Here is a 25,164-nt window from a genome sequence, read left to right on the forward strand (position 1 = left end):
ATGGTGACTTCTGGTCTCTGCACCAGACACTTCTCCAGAATAAGCAGTGAAGTAAGCGCAGAGAAACAGGCAGACACAAATTCCAAGTGGAAGTGTTCATACACCATGATGGGACAGAAAAATTAACGTGTACAACCTCTTTGTTTCATCACCATCATCATCTCTTTCCATCAGCAGATGTCCTAAACATGAGGTCAAGTTGCTCTGTCCTTATTCTGTACACGGAACTGAATTCTGTGTTGTGTAGTGCAAAGAGGAGCAACTTGAACAGGATTAAGAGCAACTCCCTAAAATACTCCCAGAACATCCTGTGGGTTGTTGATTATGAAACCATTCAGAGATAAGAGTTTGAATTCCCTTGTGTTGAAATAGAAACTGAACTCAGATACCCCACACTGAGCAAATGCTCAGCAATTGTACAAAAGCAATTCTTTGCCACTTGTGTTGGAAGTGGCCTGATACCACCTTGCGTTTCGATAGAAACAGCTTAATCCTTGAACTCCAAGAGGGAGTTTGTGGCTGCGAACTCCAAGTTCAGCCTCAGCATGGAATACAGCACAAGTTAAATAGAGTTTGGTCATTCTTATTTCTGCTCTTTGGTCTTCGATTCAATGGCCACAATTGTTTTAATTCTCTGTCTACCCACACAGGGGATGTTCTGTCCTTCCCCATGGGCTGCAAACTCCATGCGGGGACCAAGATCCACAGAAGATACGTGCCAAAACATTTGGTGTTAGGCCAACTTCAGGATCTAAACGCAAAATGTCATGATAAGAATATAACTCTTCTGAGTCACAGAGGACACCAGATGCCTGTACAGTAAAATGGTGAGGGGCACATTGGTGCTTAAGATAAAATATCCAGAGAAGCAAGTGATCACCCCCATAGGATGTCTATATGATTCTGGAGATATTTAGTCATAACACAGTGTTTAAGACTAAGCCTTACTAGGCTTATTATCAGAAAGCCTGAAAATGTAGCTGAAGGTTTTCCAAGATCAAAATGCTTCAGCTGCTGTCACAGCACCTGGCAGCTGCCCATCCATCCCATTCCTTCTCCCTTGGGAGGGATGGACAGGAGAACAAGAAAGAAAAGTGCCCTTGATACAACTGAGCTGGAAAAATCTCCTTTAGATATAGACCAATGTTCTAAACTGCCACCTTGAATGGCAAAGACCTGCATGCTTCTGTGGACAGAGGGATCAAAGTTGGATCACTAAGACCAACAAAAAAGGACTGTGTTTATTCGGGATAATGGACAGTACAACAAACCTCACTGGTTCACACCTTAAAAGGTGCTGGTCATCTGCTGAGACCGCTACCCAAATGAGGTTAGTGAGAAAGGCAAAGCTTTGGATTTCTCCTGCTCTTGAAGTTATTCAAAACTCAAAATGATCTGAAATTCCTTTGGCCAAAAATCACTCCCTGTTTAGATATAACAAGTTAGCACGAAGACCCTTTTATGATTAGGATAGAAAAGAATGAGGTTTGCTCCACATCTGCATAAGGGTTAAAAACCCCATAGAATTCCCTTCTTTTGCTGCAAACGGCTGCCACTGGCAGGATCTCTTAGATTATAATCTAAGATGAGAAAGTATTTATGAATAACAATCACTTTTGCAGGAATGTATATTTCTATGCAGAAACTGAGGTGTGTCTGAAAGAGCGGCACATAATGAGATTCTGCTGACATGTCATAATCCAAGGACAGACTCCAGCACAAGAGAAAAAGCCTGCTTGTTTTTCCTTTAAGAACAAGATGTGATGGGCAGGTCGCTCCGTCTGCTGCCACCACTACTCATCTGTCTCCTTTTCCTGCTCCCGGTCCCTCAGGAACTGCTACAGTCATATTTGCCTGGTCTGAGCAGCCCAATGTGTCACCCTGCAGCATATCCCAAAATGCAGGGCATGGGGCCAAACATGCCCAGTCAGTAGCCACACTTGTCTTAACAGAACAGGGTTACGAGGACATAGATTTCAAAATCTAGATGGGAGGGATGGCCCATTATTCCTCAAAGAAAGTAAAGGAGGAAAAATAAGAGATAAGTATCAATCGTCATTTCCCTATCCCAGTATAATGGTATCACCTTCTACTGGGCTCAGCTATTGGTAGAAGCAGCTTGTAATGTATATGGCTGTTGCCAAAATCCATCACGCCGCTATACGGCAGTGTCTATAGAACGTTAATGAATTCTGCTCGCTGCAGCAGCCCATCTGCTCTGCTCACACCGTAGTACGCGAACACGGACTCTGCTCCCGCTGCCCAGCACACGCGGCATCGGCGGCACAGGGCGACCCCGGCCACGCTGGAACATCGCCCTGCTGACAGAAATTAAACGAGCTGGAAAAGGAGCATTCCTCCTCCCTACACAGGAAGCAGCATGCATAAAAATAGGTTAGAAAAGTGATGCACATGAAAGAGAAACCTAAAAAATGCATATTGACCAGGTGCTGCATCCTATGATGTCATGCACATATAGTATTGAAACAATTCCACTTGTGTATTCATTTAATATATAATCTATTTAATTAGAACGACACGCACGTTGTAATTTAGCATCAAGCACTGCCTCCCATCCACTCCCCACACAACTACAAATACAAAACGTTCACACGACTGACGCTCCACACCAGTACACGACCACACACAAAACACATTCGTGACAACCCGCAATCTCTCTCCCCATCCCAGGCACGACCCAGCCCTGACAATTAGCACCTACAGAAAGAACACAAAGAACACACCCCAGAAACAACACCTCTACCATCTCCCTTCTGCAAATCCCCCAAGTTGAAGCAAAGGCGATAGAGAAGGCAACGGAGGCAAAGGGCACGCACGGCTCCAGCCCTCCCCACCCCAGCAGCTCCACCATGCTGACAAAATTACAAAGCCACCCCTTGCTAACACATGCCACTATGTGGAATATAAAACGTTCCGCCGCTGCGGACAGATGTTGTTACACACACACACACATGCAGCCCTTCTCTTGCTGCTGGTCACACCACTGTCTTGCCTCAGAAAACCTGCTACACATTCAATACAGACACAAATTCCCACATACACCTCCCCAGCATTTGGTGCCTTCTAACCTGTGTGTCAAATCCATTCTCTACCAAGCAGCTCTTCCTTGGTGGGAGCCCATCTCCTGCGTTCTCTTGTCCATTCGGAGACTTGAGAGGGATCTGGCTGGAATACAATGGCTTCGTCACCTCCACCTTGTTCCCAAACTTCAGGTAACAGGGCTGTGGGATGGTCCTGGCCGTCGGGACGTGCACGATGGGAGCAGCGCTGTGTATGGGTTTAGGTAGTCCCGATTTCATTTTGGAGGCTACCAGGATGGCTGGCATTTTCTCTTTCTGCTCTCCTAACACGTTTCTGTCAGCAGCGGCAACAGCAGAGACAGCAGGCAGGGAGGGAGAAAAGGACACGGTGGGGAAGATGCTCTACACTGGAGCAGTCTGCTTTACTGCAGGGATCTCCAAAACCAGCTTAGAATTTAAAACTGACAATAAAAAAAAATAATAACAAAAAAAAAGGAGGAAAGAAAAATAAAATAAAATAAAACCACACCACTTCCAGCCTAAAATATCTCCCAGCTTTACGCCAGCCTTCCACCTGTTTCCTCTAATATTATTTTCAGTTCTTCACTGCAGTCCTCCTTCCTATTTCTGCTGTTATTTAACTTGCTCCTTCCTTTCTCTGGCTGACTCCTCTAATTTTCTTCCCTGGAAATGAGAGACTTTCACTCCATTATCTCGTCACTGCATCTCCGAAGTGAGGCAGCCTTTTGGAATAAAATGAAAAGGAACCTGCTGCTGCATATGCTTCCCCTTCCGTACGCACTGGAGAGCGAGTGAGCAGGATTTCCAGCTTAAGATGTCTTTCTTCAGTCTTAGCCAAGAAGCAGATGTAGCTCAGTGTGTTAATGACTGATGCCCTTGGATACGAGCCTTAGAGAATCAAGCTTCTTAAGCCTTAATAGCTGCGAACAGGACAACGATGCCGGAGTAAAAGGAGAAACGTCCGCCGGCAGCAGTTTTAAATAAAAATACGCCAATGGCCACCAAATTTCCCGGCTCCCCCCAGTGCTGGAGGATTCAAAAGAAATACAAAAAGCGAGTAATTCAGCTGTCAGAGGGAAGAGAAAGCAGCCGCCGCCACCGCATTTTCTCCTCCCGCAGTGGAGCGGGGTCCCGCCCGGCGCATCCCGCGCCTCTGCCCGGCGGGGGCGGCCCCGGCCCAGCCCCGCCTGCTCCGAGCGGGAACACGCACCAAATAATAAATAAATCAGTGCTCTCTGCAGGGGGAGGAGCGGCCTGGAGTCCTGCGGCGGGCAGGGAGCCCCCGGCAAAGCGGCTCCGAGGGGAGGGATGCCCGGGGGGGCGGGATGCTCGGAGGGGGAGGGAGGGATGCTCGGAAGGAGCTGCGAACCGGGTTCTTTTTGAAATTGAAAAAAAAAAAAAAAGCAGCGCTTTCAAATAAAAACACCTGGAGATGACTCATTGTTCGTTGCTGTTCGGGAAAACCGCCGCTGCCAGCGTCAACAGGAATTTGAATAAGCACAGTGAGTAATGCAGGCCTATTATAGCAACACTTGGCTTTTTGGATTCTTTCTGTCACTGTCACAGGTTCCTCCTGGTGCTGCTCTGCAGATGCCACCATCCCTTATATCCCCCTGACTCCCTATGTAGGACACGTTTGAGAGGTGCCCATATCCCTCTCTCTGCCCACAGGGCACCATCAAGGATTATCAGCATGGAAACCAAGAGATGCCTTAGGACCCGTAAGGGTGTTTTAGCAGTGGAATATACACCACCACAACACCTAATTTTCAGACAGCCAAAGGCTTTGAGTTACCACAGAGGTTTCTTACTTTATATATAGAGAGAAGGCACCCCGGAGTGATCTCACAAAGCCAACACAAGATGTGGGCATGAAATGTGCATTTTAAATCACATCCTCATCACAGCCCCGGGTATCACAGAATCACCGAATAGTTTCGGTTGAAGGGACCTTCAAGGGTCCTCCAGTGCCCCCCCTGCCATGAGCAGGGACATCTTCACCAGCTCAGGTTGCTCAGAGCCCCGTCCAGCCTGGCCTGGGATGTCTCCAGGGATGGTTCATCCACCACCTCTCTGGCCAACTTGGGCCAGTGTTTTACCACCCTCGGGGGAAAATATTTCTTCCTCATGTCTGGCCTGAATCTCCCCTCTTCTAGTTTAAAACCAGCAGCTCTTGTCCCATCACAACAGGCCCTGCTAAAAAGTCTGTCCCCATCTTTCTTGTAGGGCTCCTTTAAGTATGGAAAGGTCTCTGTGGACCCTTCCTTTTTCCAGGCTGAACACCCCAGCTCTCTCAGCCTGTCCTCATGGGCATTATTTCCCGAACAGGGACACTTCCTTCAGCTCCTTATTCCCAGCTCACCCACTGCCTGAAGACAGGAGTGACCCCAGCAAGCAATGAACCCATCCTTGAAATATATGAAATACAAGCTGGGTGAGCATCCAACCCACGGAGCTACCCGGGGAAGCAGGTCTGAAACACACCCCACCACCCATTGCAAGGGGAGCTGCGTCCTGCCTGGCAGACGCTCGGACTTTTGGGAAGGTTTTAAATGTGCAAAATCCAGGTTTTTACATCTGAGACTCTTTCGAATAGAAAAATGAGGCATTTCTGGATTGTAGGTGTCTCCAGGATTAGGTAGCAGGATTAGCATAGGATTTTAGGAAATGGAAAACAGATGAGAGGTCCATCCTGGATCCTTCTGTGGATGTCATCTCAAATGACTTACCAAGAGTTAATAGTAAGTAAGTGGCAGAAGTGGAAATTAAAGTCAGAAAAGTGTGTTCTGCTCATGATAAAGTACCATTCTTCCCCAACATTGCAATGTAAAACAGTCCGCCTCTATTAACAAAACACAGTTTCAGAAGACATCAGCTGTGCTACGTGGGGTTTTTTGTTGTTGTTGCTGGCTTGGGGAGTTTGTTTGCTTGTTTGAGATGTCTTACAGGAACTAGATTATTTAAAACCAAAAGCAAAGCCTGGAAAAAATATCACTTCAGTTTGCCATCTATCCTGCTTAGCACTGTCCCTTGATTGTGTAATTCAGGTTCCCACAGCACACAAGAGTTTTGGTTGTTGCTGGGATTTTTAAGCACATCTGCTTTCACATAGACCAGCTCCATAAGCTGCTTTGTATGACCTCAAAGAGGGTAATTTTTGTTGTTGTTGTTGTTGTTTTTTGGAGAACCTGCTTTCCCCCTAGTCTGTTTATACACTGATCTCAGATTGGAAACTGCACATCTCTACTCATCCACCTCACCGAGATGCATCTTCTCATGTTTACCCCCCTGTGCACAGTTTCAGCTTAAAGACAACAATATAGAACATCTCAAAGCCCAATAACTCGATGAAGAATGAAAGGACTGGTAGTTATGGGAGCAGAAATGTGTCAAACGCTCCGATACCATTTCCATTGTTCAGTGCTGAAAACTCAGCCTTGCTGGCTAAAAGAAGGTTGGGCTGAAGTACGAACAGCTTGAAAAAGATCCAAGTCTGAAAACAAGGCTAATTTTAGGTCTAGTCGTAAAATATAGTAATGTTTAAAAGCTATTAGAAGATCTAATTGACAGCTTTATGTTCTGTTCTTCACTTACACATTTTATGAGGTTCAGGCCACCAATCCCAGATGCACAGAACTTGCCAGTTTTTGTTGTTCTGTTTTCATCTCGGAAAACTGGCCAGGTTACAGGGTACCAAAACAGGCACAAAGTTAATTCGAGCAAAAGAAAAGGATTCCTTTCATTGCTCCTCTAACAATTACTGAATCCGACCCTGTGGTGATGGTGGATTGAATATTTCACAGTTAGAATAAATGACTTTATATTTTCTTGGTGTGCAGCCCTGCCTACTGAAGTGAAGATGATGTCTTCTGAATACACTCCAGCCATGCTCCTGATAATTATTTTGCCGCATTTATAACACAGACCAACCCCTTCTTTACCAAAGCTTAATGTGAATTTGTGATAGCACATTTGGAGAGTGGCCTAGAATTCCTGCTTCTCTTATTATGATTCAGTAAAAACCAGCTATTTAAGAGAAAAGTTTGGATAATTACTGCATTGTCATCTAATACTTGTTTTTTTTAACATTATGCGTATTTCGCTGTTTCTCTCCAAACACCATGGCATAAAGCCACCGAAATGCAACATACTGTATCCAGGGGTAGTGCAGCCATACCATGAGGTCATAAATTGGGAATATGTCACATTACAGGCTACATCTGCAAAAATGGGCAACATCAAGTTGAGTCTATCTTTGGAAGTGACAAGCTGTTGGTTTTGTTTGGGTTTTTGTTGTTTGGTTGGGTTTTTTTGTGTTTGACTTTTGGTGTTTGGTTGTTGTTATGGTTGGCTGGGTTGGGTTTTTTGTTTTGGTTTAATGTAATTGATTTTTACCAGGTTTTAAGGCTAGGATTTTAAAAATAAACTACTTGGGCAGTCAGTGGGATCTGGGAACCTATCTTCCATATCTTCCTTGCAAAGCCCAACCAGTTTTTCCTTACCTTATTTTAAATCAAGCAAATTTCTGTATCTAAGCTCTAAGACGAGTAAGTAATATTAAAAAGCAGGCAAATTATCTCACTAAAAAGCAAGAGCTTCATTCCTTCCAGCCACAAATGTCAGACGAGCCACTAACTAGGGGAACATTCCCTTGCAGCTTGAAGTTTGATGAGTATCTTTGCCTGAATAATCACAATATTCCCCCTTATCTGCCCGGAGTCCAGCGAGCACCCACACACTCCCCAAATGGGGGAATATGGAGGGAAAATGTTATAAGCAAGCACTTTAATTCCCTGTTAGGAAACAAAGCAACCCAACAAAAAAATGACACACAAAACCCCCTGGTGACTTGGTCTATAGGAGTGACTTTTAAGCTCAGGATTCAAGCTGTGGCTACTTAGCATCACGTAGCATCATCTCAAGTGCCAAGTGTTTGGTGTTGAGAACTGGCTGAATATTCTCAGCATTTTAGTGGACAGACTCGTGTGAACCAGAGACTTTAACACATCAGTGGAAACTATTTGAATACTCGATTTGAAGAGCTTGTAGGCAAGTCAGCACATTGCCCAAAACAAAGCCAGTAAACAGAACAAAACCCAGGGCTGGCTGCTCTTGAACAGACGATCTTTCTGAATGAGGTGAATGTTTCTGGAACAGTAAAACTATTGAAGCTGCTTTCATTGTTCATCCACTATCAATTAACAACCCAACGGGGGCTCTAGACCCAAGTGGCAAGCAAATGCCTATATGGACTGCATGTGGTGACTGCAAATAAAATTAAAAGCTTTATGAAATGTAGCGTAGGATCAGAGAATCAGACCTTCCTTTCAACTCGTGGTTAATATCCGTCCATAGCGAAGCCAAATGTTACATTAGTGTAAGTGCAAAAACTGTGTAGAATTATTATATCAATTAGAACACCTCATTAACTGCTCTGGTGGTTCAGAACTGCTGATGGAACTAAACTCAAGGCTTGAAAATACCTTGATCAATGCTATCCTTGTCTTTTAGGCATTGCAGATATAGTTGAAATCTCCCAGAAAATCGTTTTAAGCCAAGGTGAATATTCCTAAAATGTCACCGCATACTGTCAATATCGGAAGGCTTAATCGTTCTTACAAAACCGCTCTCGTCAAACGTTGCTCCTGCCAGGCGACAGCTGTTCCTATAGACTGCACGTATATTCAGCCTTGGCACAACTCCACCAACTCAACTGAAGTTATGACAGGAATAAATATGGACCTATTTTTGGTACTGCAGGCATTTTGCACATTGGCATCCATCTTTTGTCCCTCATCAGTGCAGCCAATATGTAAAAGCTTGACCCTGTCTACAGATTTATGTCACCATTTCATGAAAGAATCCATGAAGGTGTAAATGGGACCAAGCTCCTAATTTTTTGTCGTGTTCCCAGAAGAGGAGCGGTAGAGGTTAGGAAAGAGGAATGTGGGTACAAGCATTATATAACTTGGCATCCTCTCACCACAGCCATTATAATCTGTACATGTGAGTTCTTTATATAGAGCAGAGAGAAAAGGAGGAAACCTTGGTTCTGTGCCCAGTTCTTTTCACAGAAATCTTGTCTGCACCACACTAATTCTGATCTAAAATCCCTTTTGTAATCCCCTGACACGTTTCTAATTCACGCTGGGTTTAATTCCACCTCATTTTATAACAGTGTCATGTTTTAACAAATACACAAGCTAAGTTCCACCTGCACAAGAACACCCATCACGCTCGTTTTCAGATGGTGTGTACAAAGTTTCACTAACCGCACCACTGACACAGGCACACACTTGTGCATGGTGACACAAAATTGCACCATTTTACATTAGCATCTTCAGAATGATGCTCATGTTTAATCCTGTTTCTATACCAGAACACTTCATGCTTTTGTAACGTGAGCACCAACAGTAAGAGCTGGCATCATGACTACACTGAAATACCTTTCCGACCTTGTTCCAGGCTCATATTTTATTTTATGATGCGTTTATCACCGCACTACGTGACCATTTTACACAAATCTATTTCTGGTAGTGCTTCACTCTAAAGCTACACAAGTTTCTACTGTCATAGCAAATGCATTTAGATCACCATTCGTGTCTTTGATTTCATTATGTTCCTGTCGCTTTTGGATCTGCAGCCTTACCAGTTTCTCAGAATCTAATAACAATTGGGCTCATCTGGCTGGGGACAGACACACTGACAGCGGTTCTGTGGCTTTGAAAAGGTCCATCTCTCTGACTTTGCATGTCGAGTTCATTCCTCAGACTTAAAACTCACTGGGAACAGGAGTGAAAGGGATGAGAAATGCAAGAGTTTATTTCAATTAATGCTTTCTGCAGAGCTGTAAGGTTTGGATGCATATTGTATGTCTATAGTGTAGTCACCACTGTGTAAAACATATACGGGTGAATAATCTTTATGATCCTAACAGCCTGGCTTTGTCATGCCAACCTATAGCTCACCTTGACTTTCATATCTCTTAATGCCTGTGACCATAAGAAGAGATACCATCTCTCCATGCCACTAACAGCACCTGGAATAAATATTTCAATATCATTTTAGAAAGATCCTTGCAAACCACGTCTTCCCAACAGAGATGTACATCTGGCTATTCTCAATCTATTCATGTGTCCTTTGTTTCCAGCAGGTTCACAGTACTAACTCCTATATTATTTTATGCCTGATTTGACATTGCCTGTGGCTTCACGTATTTGGAAAAAACAAAGAAAATATCTGTGACTAATGAGAATATCACAGGAAAAAGGTGACGATGATCCAAATACCACATACTACTCTTGAATTTAGGAAGCACTCAGTTAAGATGAAAGATGAAGAAAAGGACCTAAAAACTGCTCTCTTCCCTGCGCTGCTGTTCTCCTGCCTTCTTGAGAAGTGACAAGGGAAAAAATTCCACTGCTCACAAGCCAGCGATTTCTCATCATCAGGTAGTCACCTTCTGTAACCCTGCTGTCCCTTGGTAGCACATTTCAAATACACCTGCTCCATCATTGAAAATAATTGCCAGAGCCTAAAGGTAGAAAGAAGCAGATGGGAAGAGCGGTCTATGTTTCAGAGCTTTTTTTTCAACTGGATCTGCTTAAGCATTCCAACCCAGCCTCAGCTGCCACCAATCCCTCCCACATCAGCACTTTTGAACAAACACAAATTGGCCAGATTATCATGAAGCAACTTCAGCTGTTTTGTAACGAGCAAACTATCACTATTCAAACTAAACAGGGAGAGTCACACTTTCACCTGCTTTAAATCAGTGCAGTTTCTCTATGGCAAACATCAGGATCCAGATTCCAAATTAGAAGTGTTTATCAAAATCTTCTCTAGATAAGAATTCCAGTGGCTATCCTACACTCACATTATCTCCCTTCACATCAGGACACATTACCAATCAATTTATATTTAAAAAATCCTCTTGTATACTGAGCCTATGCATCCCCTTCAGCTGACGATGCACAGGGCAGTTCTGGAGCCATGGAAGTGGTTGCCCCCCAGGGTCACCTGCAATGCACCACAGAACGTCACGATGATTAATTGCAATGTTACAAGCACCAGCTATTTCTGAATGTGCTAGCAGGAAAAAGAAATATACATACATATATATATATACACACACACACATATATATATATTTATGTGTATATATACCTAGATTGTTCACAATGATATAAAAGGAAACACAGACAGTGCCTAACACCATGCCCCGATATGAACGTTGCCAACCTCTACAGCTCCGTTAAAGAAAGATTAGTCTTGATTTGATGTTTATGGAAAATAAAAGCACGTCCTTAGAAGGTAAAATCTGCAGCACACTAATGGTCCTACTGAAATTTTTAAGCCAGAAATTTTAGTGAAACTTCTTCACATTTACACAGACATAACTCAAGTCAACCTTCTGTAATAGCCACTACCCAAAAATGACACAAAAAAGCCACAGTATGTCCTAGTATTTTGTTTCATACCAAAACAAAGAAGGTTCCCAATGTAATGATTAATTACGTTTGTTGCCTTAAATGGCTTTGATATTTCAACATTTAATCCATTTTACTTTTTTAAGGTGACAGGATACTATTCTGTCCTAAGGTTTCATGCAACCCTGAATTTTACCCAAGATGCTGTATTGAACTCACACTGTTTAACACTACAGTACACAGACCCAACAGCCTTGCATTTATCTTACACACCACATCAGGTCATTTTTAATAACGCTGCTCTCACTGTTTGGAATATTTTGGGAAGATTTCAGTGTCAAAACCCCACACAGCCCTAATACACTGTATCACCCCCAAGAAAGATCTGGCTGATGTTTATTATTGGAAAAGAAACAACAAACAGAAGGTGTAGCACTGAGAGATAATTTTTCTGTATTTCATATTTCCTCTTGTCGTTTTGGTGGTAGGATCATTGTAACATACATTGTAATATACAACCTGTTTGTTTTAGACAGATGGAATTCAATTGATGGAATGATTTTCTACGTTCTGAGACAGCTGTATCAGAATGAACATGAGGTTTGTTTATTCCAGCAGTATAACAACCTGTGTTCAAGCTAGTCCAAGATTAAAAAAAGAGACAACTGTCTGGAAACTCGAATGACTCTGCTGTAAAAGCAGCAGCAGTCAATCATTCCTGTCACAACATTAGTGTGTTATTGGCTGTTGGCAAATGGGTCAGCTTGTCAAAGGCAAAGTATTAATCAGATGCTCTGTTCCTCTCTCTCCCGGTTGGCACATGAAATGACGACATTACAGATGCTGAAAGAGACGCCGCTGAATTTCAAATCGCATCCATCTGTTTAACTTCCCCAAACGACTTCCAGGACGTGGATACAACAAACACATCTGCTACCACAGAACATTAAAAAAGATCATCTGGAAAATAACTGGAACATTATAAACTATTTCTGATAGCGATGCACAATCAAGTTTCAATACACATGCAACGTCTATTCCACCTGGAGACTTTGCACCTCTGGCTTCCCGAAGAATTGAGGCAAGTCCTGACCTTAGTCAGAACCAGCTCGGTATCTCCTTATCTCACTGCTAGAGTTTGCTTAGGAAGACATCACTGGGCATCCATCTATATATTAATATATAGATAATACAATATTCAGGGTACGAAGATGATTAGGAGCCTAGAGCACCTTTCTTATGAGGAGAGACTGAGAGAGCTGGGGCTGTTCAGCCTGGAGAAGAGAAGCTGAGAGGGATCTCATCAATATTTATAAATATCTCAAGGGTGGGTGTCAAGAGGATGGACCAGACTCTTTTCAGTGGTGCCCAACGATAGGATGAGGGACAACGGGCACAGACTGAAGCACAGGAGGTTCCATCTGAATATGAGGAGAAATGACTCTACTTTGAGGTGCCAGAGCCCTGGAACAGGCTGCCCAGAGAGGTTGTGGAGTCTCCTTCCCTGAGACATTCAAACCCACCTGGACACCTTCCTGTGTGATCTGCTCTGGTGAACCCGCTTTAGCAGGTGGGTTGGACTGGATGATCTCCAGAGGTCCCTTCCAACCCCGACCATCCTGTGATGCTGTGATCTATACACACTACACCTCTGAACGAGAGGATGAGACCAGGTACAAGGAGAACCCTTCACTGCCAGGACAGTCAGGAGGTGGCACATGTGGCCCACAGGGGTTGTGCTGCCTCTGTTCTTGGATATTTTCAAGACCCAGCTGGATAAAGCCTTGAGTAACTAGGGCTGATCTCACAGCTGACCTTGCTTGGAGCAGAAGGTCAAGACCTCCTGAGGGCCCATCAAATCTGAACCACCCCAATAATTCCTAAATAAAATAAAGGGCAACATAAAAGATAAAACAATAATAATGTTTTCTAAAATCCATCAGGATCCATTGGAAGAACCTTAAGTGGAAATGGGTTACAAACAATAACCTGGTCCATCACAAGAAATGCTCAGGCGGAAGGTCCAGCAGAAGATACCAGCAGATCAAATTTTAGGAAGAAAATTGCAGCACGTGTTTAAGTGTGATTTTTCTTACAGTTCTTCTCCCACATCTCTCACAAACACAACCATGTTATCACTTTGAGTTAAGTGAACAGATGCTTACATTTGCAATTTACATTTACCTAGCCTGCATTAGCAATGATTTCGACACAAAATGCAAACCACAATGCATTTTTTCACCCTTGGGTATTATGTATGTATATATAAACTGCAGCACCAGGACATCGCAGTAAGTTCCTTTGCTGCTCACTGCATTGTCAGTAATATTCTTAAGGTCTCTTGATTTTACTTGAAGAATGCGGTATTAAAGCAAGACCTTTGGAGCGCATCACTTTGCAGCAGCGCTAACACTGTTCTGTAGGTATATAAATGAGAAACAAAATTTTCTTTGCTGCAAATAGCTTGTGCAATTAATAGCAGCTAGCTGTTTCTGTCTTTTTCCAATTACAAACTCGGGATAAAATGGCATTAAGGTACCTCATGCAATTCTGGACCACCTAGTGTTAGAAGAGCAATTTGAGGATGAGCTGCTACTGCTGATTACCAGAATTAAAAACTGAAATAGCAATGTTCACTTTTCAAACTGTGATGATTTCCTATCTCTGGCATAATATTCTGTTGCTCTCCCCTGCCAACAATCATCACTTTTGTTTGAGGATTCACGGACTGAAACTTTGGACATAGAAATGCCATCCTACAGAAAAACTTTCAAAAACATTTTGGATCACCATTTTGCGTCTTTCAAAATAAACTCACGTATTCATCCTTGGCTAATTACCTTTTAGTTCCTATGCACAGATGCAAAATATTTGTGTTTCTATTTTGTCTTCTCCATTTTTAGACAGCTGCACCTGTTTCCAAAACCATCATCATGTTTCCACCATGACGTTAGGACAAAGATTTCTTCTGGACATTATCGCTCCTACTGCAACAATAAAATATTACAACTCTGTATGCATATGCATGCGTGCACACATATTGCGAGCTGAATAAAAATGTGGTGATGTCTAATTTGGCCTGAGAAAACCAGAACAGCATTTCTACACAAACAAGGAAAGGTTCGACACTATTTGCAACGCAGCATCATGAAGCCGATCCCGATTTCTCTTCCACTGTGCTGAACGAGCATTTCCAATTCAAAAGAGTCATTAGCATAGCGTATAAAAATTAGAGGACAAGCAAATACCAAAGCTTTACCCTCACATTAGTCAAGATCAATGAGAATCCATCGCTATAAGCCCAGCCTGGGCACTGGGAGCGCTGGGACGGGCGGCACTGGGCCTGCGCCTCTCCTGTTGCTCATTGGAAGCTACAAACCCCCCAGGGGATAGTTAAATATCAGGTATAATTGTTATAAACACCACCATCATTTTATTAAAGGTGACTGAGATTTCCCACTTCCCTACCTTATTCTCAGACAATCATTTTGTATTAAGTGCACAGTGCCAGAGCCCACTTCAGGCTGCAAATTTTGGAACATTTTGGCCAAAAATCGAGGTAGCTCGACACATCATTACTCAACCACGTACAAAAGTGCCAATGACCTTTGCTTGATCAAGCTCTGCACTCCAGTGCTGTGAAGAAGGAACTCGCAGTTGGGCAAGATAGCGATGTTTGTGCCAGAAATAAGTTTAACGTGAAAACGCACAGAACACAGCCAATTTAAAAGTCATTTCATTTCACACATGCTCTACCAGAACATTTAAATTGAGCAGCTAAGATCAGCCGAGCCCATCCTTCCCAATGCTTCCAAACTGAACCGAACCCCCTCCAGCCCAGAGGGACCAGAAGAAACATCCACCTCTACAACTGGTATTTTGGGTAGTTGTACATATATATACATAGACTGTGAAAGAACATGGAGATGGAAACTGGTTTCAAAGAGGAAGGTCCAAAGAGTGGAGACAACGATGGGAACAGGACGGGGATGAACACCCAGGAATAAAAAGAGAGAGCAGTAGGATATGGAAGCTCTGAGCCTATTAAAGACTACACAGTGTGTGCCCCTAAATCAGGTTCATATTGTATCCACAAAGTTAGTAAAATACTCATTTTTCCCTTTCCCAGAGTTTCAGTCCCTTATCTACATAATAGAGACTATGCTATCCCCATAATCCTCCAAATGTCATTCAGAGATGAGGTGAAGGTACATTAAGGCCAATACAATATTTAGGTATTATACTGAATGGTACTATTCACTGTCAAGAACCCATGGGGGCACGGCAGGGAGAGAAGACAAGAATTTTTTGTTTAAAGAAGAAGTTAGTCAAGTACAGTAAATGAAGCTTAGAGTCTCACATACTATTCTTACTTAATAAAACATACTTTTAAGTAGCTGCTTGCTGACTGACTGCTCTGCATGGACAACATAAGAAAAACAGTATATTATTATGCCCTTAAAAACTGCATCGTCATGATAAAAGACTTTATGTCACAAATGTGCAAAGCAGATACCTAGGACAACTTGCTTCTGGCATTTCCAAAGATTTGGATCCTTAACCTTAGTATTTCAGCAAACATAATATCCTTTAAACACATTTTTGTTTTGTTTAAGGGATTTGATGTTGTTTCACAATATTAGAAAATACATCAAAGAACATCAGACACTTCCACGGAAGATTTGCAGGGATTATTTGTTACCTGGGAAGCCACCAGAACCGCATGGAGCCCACAGGCCCCATCCGTGTGCCCCACACAGACACCCCATAGCCTGCCCTGACCCTCTGGGCACAGACGGGCTGCCCACCCCTCTCCATCCGTCCCACCACGGGGAGCACAGGACCCTCAGGTCACCCATCCTCTCACAGCGATGCCGGGATGTGTCCCACACACGTGCCTCTCCTTCTCTAAGGTCGTCACCCTATAGTGATGCTGGTATGAGTCCCAAACACCTCTCTCTCTCCAGGAAAGGAGGCACAAGACCAGCTCTCACAGCCGTATATCTGAAGAGAGCGAGAACATTTTATCAGCTCAACCCGGATTGTCACCTGGCAGTGCAAAGACACCAGCTGTAAAAGGCGCGATCCAGCGACCACCACACCACAACTTCCCTCCATCAATGGACAACCCGAGCCTTTTCCACACCTACGTCCCGTGTCACCTGCAAATGGGTCACCCCAAAGCCCTGACCCAGTCCCAGCAGCAGCCAGACCTGTTCCACATGACGGCCTGGCGCCCATTCAGCCCAGGCTTGGCAGCCACGTCCAGCACCAGCTTTCTGAACGGCCAGCAGGCAGGGGGAACAAATAGCAGATGGCCTTTCCTATCTGCACAACAATTTAATCGCGGTGGTCTTGGCGACGCTGACGTGCTGGGTTCCATCGCCAGCCACGCTGTGAGGTGAGGGGGCTGCTCTGTTCCTTACCCCCAGCAAGGGCTTTAGGGGTTTGCAGCCAGGACACGAGCTCCACCGACGCAACTTGAGCTTCAGAACAAGAACAGAGCAAGACAGGTCCGACCAGCTCCAGAAAAAAGCACTTTATATTGCAGGAGAGTTGTGACATTGGAAGTGGAGAGTGTGGGATGAGCGGCCGGTGCCACCGCTGAGCTCGGCGTGGGCAAGCTGGGCTGACAGCTCGGCAAACGCCTCCCATCGGGCCGCCCAAAATAGGAACCAGCAAAATTAGTTGCTGCTTTGGAAATATATTTCTTTGTTTTCTTTTTTTACAAACTGTAAAAGCAGATAAAAATGTCTTCACGCTGTCCAAGGAAATGTGACAGCTATGTTAACAGGAGGCCCTGAAATACCAAGATGTTACCAGACAGAGATTTCATTTAAACACAGAATTAATCTCCACTGCTGTAGCTAGTGCTGATCTACATTTGTGTAACATACCTAAACCCGGGCTCCTATGCATTAAAGGGCATGTGGAGATGCCTTGACTAATAGTATGTGAGCAAATCCAGAGGGAGAGAGAGGTGTTACTCCAAGGCAAACACAGCAATTATTCTTCTGGTAAAGAAAACAAGCTATTAAATGTGGCATCTTTTATCAGTCTCATATTGAATTAAAAAATAAAAAACAAACAACGTTTTAAATAACGTTTAAATGTTTTGGGCTCTTTAGCAAGACAAAACCAAAAATCCCAGAGCACGGCAGTTCCTGAAGGTACAGCTGACACCAGCTCGCTAGGTTAGTCTATAAACAAGGGTTCTTTGATACATATGGGGACTTATACACATGGATGCAGCAGCAGTTAGACAAAACATCCATCATTATTTCCAAACCCATATAAATCACAACAGGGGAGCAGGTGGAAGTGCGGGCAGAGAAGCAAAGTTTGACAAATGGAAAAAACAAAACCATTGGAAAAAAACCTTTGGGATGTGTAAGCAAGCTAATGAAAGGTAGAAATAAATAAATGTAGTATAATAGATTATATACAAAATATATATAAATATAAAGCAATCTAAAATATCAGCTCTCTCTTTTGATGTGATTATCTGTTTTGATTTCATGTGTATGGCACTACTGAGTCCCAAACAAATCAGATGAAAAGTGGAGTGGGTTATGCAGATAACATTGTTGAGGGAAGGAAGAAATACAGGCAGGTGCTGTTTATCTTCCCTTTTACTTTCAGTATTTTGATTCTCTGCCCCATAAACAGGAAGGTGAGGGAACTCTACTGCTATTGGCAACTTCAAAAACTTAGTTCTCCTCCCTTGATCCCAAAAACCACAAAATGTTCATCCTCCTTCCCCTATTCCACTTTCCCACCTGGAGCTGGAGCACAAAGGGCAGCGGTTTCCAATGCGTTTGTATCCAGGCACATTCACACACGGCCCTTTGTGCAGCAGAGCTGTGCGAGGAGCAGATAATTACGGCAAATAAAAGGCATCTCTGAATATAACAACGCGGAAGCAAATTCAATTGCTAAGGACATTGGCTGAAAACAGCCCTCGGAAACAAAGAACCAGCCACATTGGAGCAATCTTTCCTACTCGTATAAAATAAGTAATTGAGTCATGGACAGGGTAAAGCCTGGGAGCACAAAGAAAGATCACAAGTCGAAGCTGGAAACCGTCCCAATGGTCTCATATTTCAGCTCCTTCTTCGCTTGCTATTCTTCCCACTCAGGGTTTGAGCATGGCACCAAAGCTCGTTATTAGTTTGCAATCAAGGCCATTAGAGCTCTTGAATTCAACCTGAAGATGTACTCAGGAAAACCTGGCAAGGCGGCAATAACAATCCCCTTTGAGCAATCGGAGTATTGCTCCATAAGATGCTGATAGGAAACGGTTCCTTTGAGCCACGGGGACTCCAAGAGAGCTCACTTGAGAGAAAATGTTACCTTACACACTATAAATACATGAAAATAAGATTAGAGGCAAAGGTTGAGACAGCAATATGCTTAACCTGTCAATACACCCCCTCGTGCTCTGCCCTGATTTGTAGCTCGCTAGTGACTGAGAAGCAAGAGTGACATTGTCAACCCTCCCACTTGTGGACATGTCCCCTCCACCTCTGTCACCCGAGGGCTGCGCTCATCCTCACCTGACTCCACTTTGGCTATCTGATGTACAATCGAGCATCCCTCCAGGATGTCTGAATCAATACAGGACAGGGGAGCTTGTTCACCGTACTAGTTTAACTCCATGACACCGCAGCAAATGTTAATCAGTAGCAACGCTAACGCAAAGTTAGATGTTTGAAGCATTTCCAATTAAAATTAAATGTAGTCACCTGTCAATTTTAACTCCCACCCCACCACATATTATTCATAATCCTAAGCATTCCATAAGATAATTGTCTGCATTCATTACTTCTAGTAAGAAAGAAACCACTGAGTAGGAGATAAATAACCATTTTTTACATTACTCTGGGTTTGGATATTTGATACAGTTGTTTCCCAGACAAACCAGTGGTTATTTTTATTTATATCGTGTGTAGTTGCCTTAGCCATGAATGAAGATCCAAAACGGGTGCCAACTATAAAGTAGCTGCTACAAGGTGCAAGAGATGCACAAAGACACGCTGCAAAATGTGATTATTGATGGGTAAAGTATGTTCTGCTTACTTTAAGAAAAACAGAAAGTGTCAGCAGGCCAGCTTGCCTCACAATAAAAATGAGGCACTCTCAAGGGCTAGGGATAATGTATTTCCTCTGGGATAATGTGTTTTGAAATACAGGTAACAGGAGATAAAATCACAGAATGGTTTGGGTTGAAGGGACCTCCAAAGCTCCCCCAGTGCCCCCCCTGCCATGAGCAGGGACATCTGCACCAGCTCAGGGTGCTCAGAGCCCCGTCCAGCCTGGCCTGGGATGTCTCCAGCGATGGTTCATCCACCACCTCTCTGGGCAATTTATTCTAGTGTTTCACCACCCTCGTGGTGAAAAAATGTCTTCCTCATGTCTACCCTGAATCTCCCCTTCTTCTAAAATTGTAACCCCTTGTCCTATCGTAACCAACTGTGCTATACGTGGGTAGTAAGTCCCAGATGTGAATGAGGATGTACAGAAAACCTAAATCAAGGCCTTTGTGCTTCCATCCGTTCTTTCAGCTCAGTTTCTGGAAGCACTTCACAAGGATGACTCAGTATCTGCGCAGTAGAGATGTCCTTCATGAGACACATCAAGTACTGAGTGATGGGGTGACAGAAGCCTTAATGCTCTTTGTACCTGTGATGGAAGCGTTGGACTCTGCTGAGAATCCCAAATGCTGGGGAACAGACATGTCCAACTACCACCCCCTTTGAGCAGCACCGAGCAGCCCAAGGTGACGGTGCCAGGGAAGGAGGTGGCAAAGCCACGACCAGCCTGTGTGCCCATGTCCCAGCCCCCTGCGCAGAGCAGGGGACATCCCTGGTACCCCACCGGACGCTCCCACGCACACTCCCACTCCCAGATGGCCTCCAAATTTCCTTTCCAACATAATTTGTTATTAAGCCACAGAGCCCAAATCTCTGCCTCCCAGTCAGAAGCACAACCCCCGTCTTCTTGTAAAAGGCAAAGAAAATAAATAAATCAAAAAGAACAAAGTGTCGCTTGCAAAACAAAAATAATCATAATGAAATATTCCTGTTCCTACAGCGAGTCACCTAAGCACTCAAAACTCCGGCCGTGCACTTGCTCTGCTGACAGCTCTGTGCTTACACCTGCTGCTTTTCCTCACCCCGCGTTTGGCAGGCGACAAAAGCAGGAATGGAAATCAGTGGCGAGCAGCCCGAATTAATGGGATCAAGAGAAGCGACTTTGCAAGCAAAGGCACGGGCAATGTCACGGGCAAAGTAAGAGCTGACATTTCCAGCTCATCGGACAAGCTCTCGTGTTGGGATTTGTATTTTGGTGTTTGCTTGTGATTCAGAAGATGGGACCACAGTAATTCAGAGGGGGAAAAGGCAGCTACAGAGTTTCAACCCAGTTTAGTGATGAGTTCTATTAAACTCGAGAACTCATCATTCATTATATTCTCTTTCCAAAATACTAATTTTAGGGTACATCACGATATCTACCCTGCGCACCTATGCATTAAGGAGCTAATTGTTTTCCCTTTAAAGCTACTGAAGTGAGGGAGAAAAACACCGTGACTTGCAAGGCTCAGTTTCTGGCCTTCTTGGAAAGAAGATTGGGCAAAAAGATTAATTGGATAAACTCAACTGTGTTAGAGACAGGGACCAGAGCTTAGTAAGGTAACCACTTGCATTTAAATGTCTGTAGCAACTCAGTGAGCTTGCAGCAACAGACATTAAACAGTCATTTCTGAAGCCTAGCACAGAAAGACAAGGGGTTTTACGCTTGCCTGGTTGCTTTTAACACAGGATGTACAATCCTTATATTCTTTAATTTTCTTATCAAGGTCTTTTACAAGAAAACTTAATAACAATCTGTGTGTTCATCCCATCTCATGATGGTGACTCACAGGCAGGACTGACAGAGTGGAAAGACTGACCAAGTCAGTAGGACCTGCTGTGTGCCCCATCCCGAACGCACATCTGGTTCCAGCTGCCCATAAAACGGGTCTTGAGCCGCTGCAGCTCACAGCACGTACAGGCAGAGCAAAAATCAGTGCTGCTCAAAACCGAAACAGCCTGTTCTGAACCATAGTCCAGCCTCTGCCCGTCCACCCTCTGCTGCTCCCGGGATAAGTCACCCCGTGAGTCACAGCCCTCGTGAGCCGGTACATCCCCAAACCCATCGAAACGTGACCTGCTATTTTTCTGAGGCTTGTCAGGTCACCGTGACGAGTTACTGGAATAGCTGAATCACCCGTTTTCCAGCACACTCGCTGCTGTCATTGTCCCGGGTCTCAAAGTGTCCTCGCCTCGGCGTCTCACCACCTCAGCCTGCGCAGAGCCGGCGTGGAAGCTTCTGGCTCCGGTTCAGGTCACATTCTGGAGGGGAGGCATTCGGAGAAAGGGTTGTGAGCTGAGCTTTATGGGCAGGGGGCATCGCCTGCAAAATAACAAGTCCAGCAGGCTCCAAAGAAAAGCCAACAGAAAGCCTAAATTTACCGTGAGTGCAGATACTCCTCCAAATCTGTTAAAAGCAAATCCTTACTAGTGGCTCTGTTAAATTTAATAATTGAACCCCCAGGCTGGGTTTTTGGGCAGGAGGCAAGTCACGGTTATCACGCTGTCTCAGCAGCCTCACGGTAGGAGAGATGAGGAGCAGAAATAAATCTGATTCTGACTGACAAGGCCCCGATTCACATCAGAGGCTGACATCTAGCTATAACACCAGGTAAGCGCAGGATCAACACGAGAGCTATCAAAAGAGATGAGATATTGTACAGGACCAGTTCCTCTCTCCCTCAAAGGAAAAAGATGTTTTAAAAAAGGCTCAAGAACCAAAGGAAAAAAAAAATCCAAGATTTAACCTTTTTTAAAAAAGAAATTATGCTTTTAAACCAAATGTTATGCTGAGGAATAGTTTCATGGCGCTGAAAAGGACTGAAAATAGCACAATTGATAAATATACGCAGATTTCCCTTCAATACATTCAACTCAACCCCAGAGTTCTGCACCAGAGCACACAGGTTTGTCTATTCCTACCTCTAGTCCCTTTGCTCTTACTCCTTAATCCCCAGATAAATCTCTGATCCTTATGCCATGCTGTCATTAACGAATGGCACGAGGCCGGGTGCACATTTCTTTTCTGGCCTGGAATAATACAAATGACACCTTTACAGGCTCTGTCACCATTTGTCCATTTATTTCTCAATGTATATTACACCCAAAGCTGGCGAGCTGCCCAGTCTCACCTCCTGCAGACACGAACAGTGAAGCGATTCGAATACTGGGCTGCAAATACTCTAAGGAAACGTTGCAACACCAGTAATTTTAGTGCCCAAGCTAAAAGAAACAGCATGAAAAACACTTATTGCTGGAGTTTGGTAAAAAAGCAGAGTTTTCTCCACCACCTTCACTGAAAAACATATATATTGGGCTGCTCTCATCGACATGGCATGTCTAAAGAAAATCCATAAGAGAGATACGAGTCTGGCCAAAAGTAGAAAGGGCCTTTGCTAAGATGACGGGATGAGGCACTTAAGCGTATGTATTTGAAGATGAGAAGGCTACAGGGGGTATCTTCTTGCGCTGTGTAAGTACCTTAAGGGGGATCACAAGGATCTGGGGGATGGATAAATTTGAACTAAGCAGAGACAGAAAAACATGTGGACAATCCTAGGCTTTAAAATGGAAGTAATATATATTAAACAGAACTGCGGTGCTTTATCCCAAGTGAGTTTCCATGTAGTCACGTGGAATTTTTTGCTCAGGACCCCTCTGCAGCATATAAGTAATGCAAGAGCCAAGAAAATACAAACAGGTTGCTTGGATGCCAGTGATATCTATGGATGTGTATGGGATTAGATGCTTAAACATGATAATTTTGCTTATGCACAGGGCTTATGTTTAGCATCAATAAGAAACAGCCTTTTCTCAGGTTACTACACAGAGTTGGGGAGATGGTGACTTCACAGACACAGTAAGAAAAAAATGTACAGAATAATTTCTAACCCATATACAGAAACATCAAGGACATACTTATTGCACCATTCTTAAATGACAGAACGGGAGAGCAAGAATTTCAAGTGTCCCTTGCCTGCCTGTCAAAGTCTAACCCAAGGTCAGCTTGGCACAGCAGGGGTTTGCAGGTCTAGCTATGCGGGTGAATGGTACAGAAGTACCATTGCATTGGAAGCTTCTTTCCGTTATAAAGGCTTTAAAGTATTTTTTTCACCAGCAGACGATTGCACCAAGGAGGCAGGATGGGGAAAGTGCAGGTATCGTAATACAACGCTATGTAAAGTTGCCCCCAGACAGTGCTGGGAACCCCATCCAGGGCATCCTCCTGAGAACTGGGGTACCCAAGAACCCCTCCTGGTTCCTGACCCTGCACCTACCCCTGTGCTTTGGGCCTGCCCCAAAATTCCACGATTCTGTTCAAAACACACTCAAAAAATTAGAGCAGCACAGGTTAAGTGCTTTAAACTAAAGACTTTCCCTTGGTTGGAGGAAAAGAGGAGGAGAGAGGAGGAGAGAGGAGGAGAGAGGAGGAGAGAGGAGGAGAGAGGAGGAGAGAGGAGGAGAGAGGAGGAGAGAGGAGGAGAGAGGAGGAGAGAGGAGGAGAGAGGAGGAGAGAGGGAACCCATAGGCACCTCACAAGGCTTGGGATTCAACGACCTTGAAGCTCTTATATTTCTTTTTTAATGGCAAGTTCATACATGACCACAAGAATACATTTTACTTTGTTACTGCTGTGCAGGATCAGCTGCTGCTAAAGATTATAATACTAAAAGATTAGAACACTGGCCCAGGTTGGCCAGAGAGGTGGTGGATGAACCATCCCTGGAGACATCCCAGGCCAGGCTGGATGGGGCTCTTTTGGCACCACCAAAGCTGGTGTTTCATTTTTGTTGGACTGGTAGTTTTAGATCAGCCCCTTACACTCTGTGAGATGAAATCTGGATCTCTGCTGTGGTTTCATCTTGGGTGCCTGGACTTCCCCGTACTAAACAGGAAGCCCTTGTCAATACAACACTATTTAAGCACTGGCCTAGCTGGCCTGTGCTGTGTCTAGATAATTCAGCCTAATGAGGGATTATTTCCTGTGTTCGTGGCTGACAATACCCGAAGACATGCTGGGACGGCGCGGTGATAAAAACTGAGCTATATTAAGCTGATAGCATGGAGCTATTAATTTTAAATAGAGGGTAGAAGAGAGAATGAATGCTGCCCCACACCCCCCAAAGTCACCAAGGTTTGTGTCTCAGTGAGGAAAAAACATATAAAAATAAAAATATAGGTTTTCTTAGATTAGGACTGACATTTTCCCTACATCCACCGAGCTCCATAACCTTACCTATATGTTAAAATGCAGAGGGGTATGTGAAGCAACAGACCAGTGTGTAGGCGTGATTACAGACTAAATTGAGATCTGCTTTTGTCTTCAGTGGATGCGGCTGGACTAAAATTAATCCTGTTCAGAATATGCACCAGCCAAGGTCAGTCCAAACAAAAGATAAGGATCAAATTTCTCGCACAACTAACAGTAGCTCCTTGGTAGTTTCACCCCGCGGGGGTTGCAGGTCTCTGGAGGAAGCAGGAATGTCAAAGGAGTGACACAACTCCGCAGTCACCTGGTGGGTATGGGGTAAGGAACAGGGT

The 25,164-nt window shown here is 44.0% G+C and overlaps 1 protein-coding gene across 4 annotated transcripts in view; it reads right to left on the reverse strand.

Annotated features, from left to right (window-relative positions):
- Positions 1-25,164, reverse strand: part of NAV2 (neuron navigator 2) — a gene marked incomplete at both ends in the record, with an annotated part of 363,557 nt that overhangs the window by 204,232 nt on the left and 134,161 nt on the right. For 3 of the 4 annotated variants that reach the window (XM_080345863.1, XM_080345862.1, XM_080345861.1), the window contains one exon: positions 3,090-3,839. The exons of the other annotated variant lie outside the window; for it this stretch is intronic. In XM_080345863.1, coding sequence (XP_080201989.1) covers positions 3,090-3,347 — 258 coding nt within the window. Of the gene's footprint in view, positions 1-3,089; positions 3,840-25,164 lie in introns of those variants that run through there. 4 annotated transcript variants of the gene reach the window in all.

This window comes from Nesoenas mayeri (genome assembly GCF_963082525.1).
Source record: "Nesoenas mayeri genome assembly, chromosome: 5".
In the NCBI taxonomy this organism is placed as follows: Eukaryota; Metazoa; Chordata; class Aves; order Columbiformes; family Columbidae; genus Nesoenas; species Nesoenas mayeri.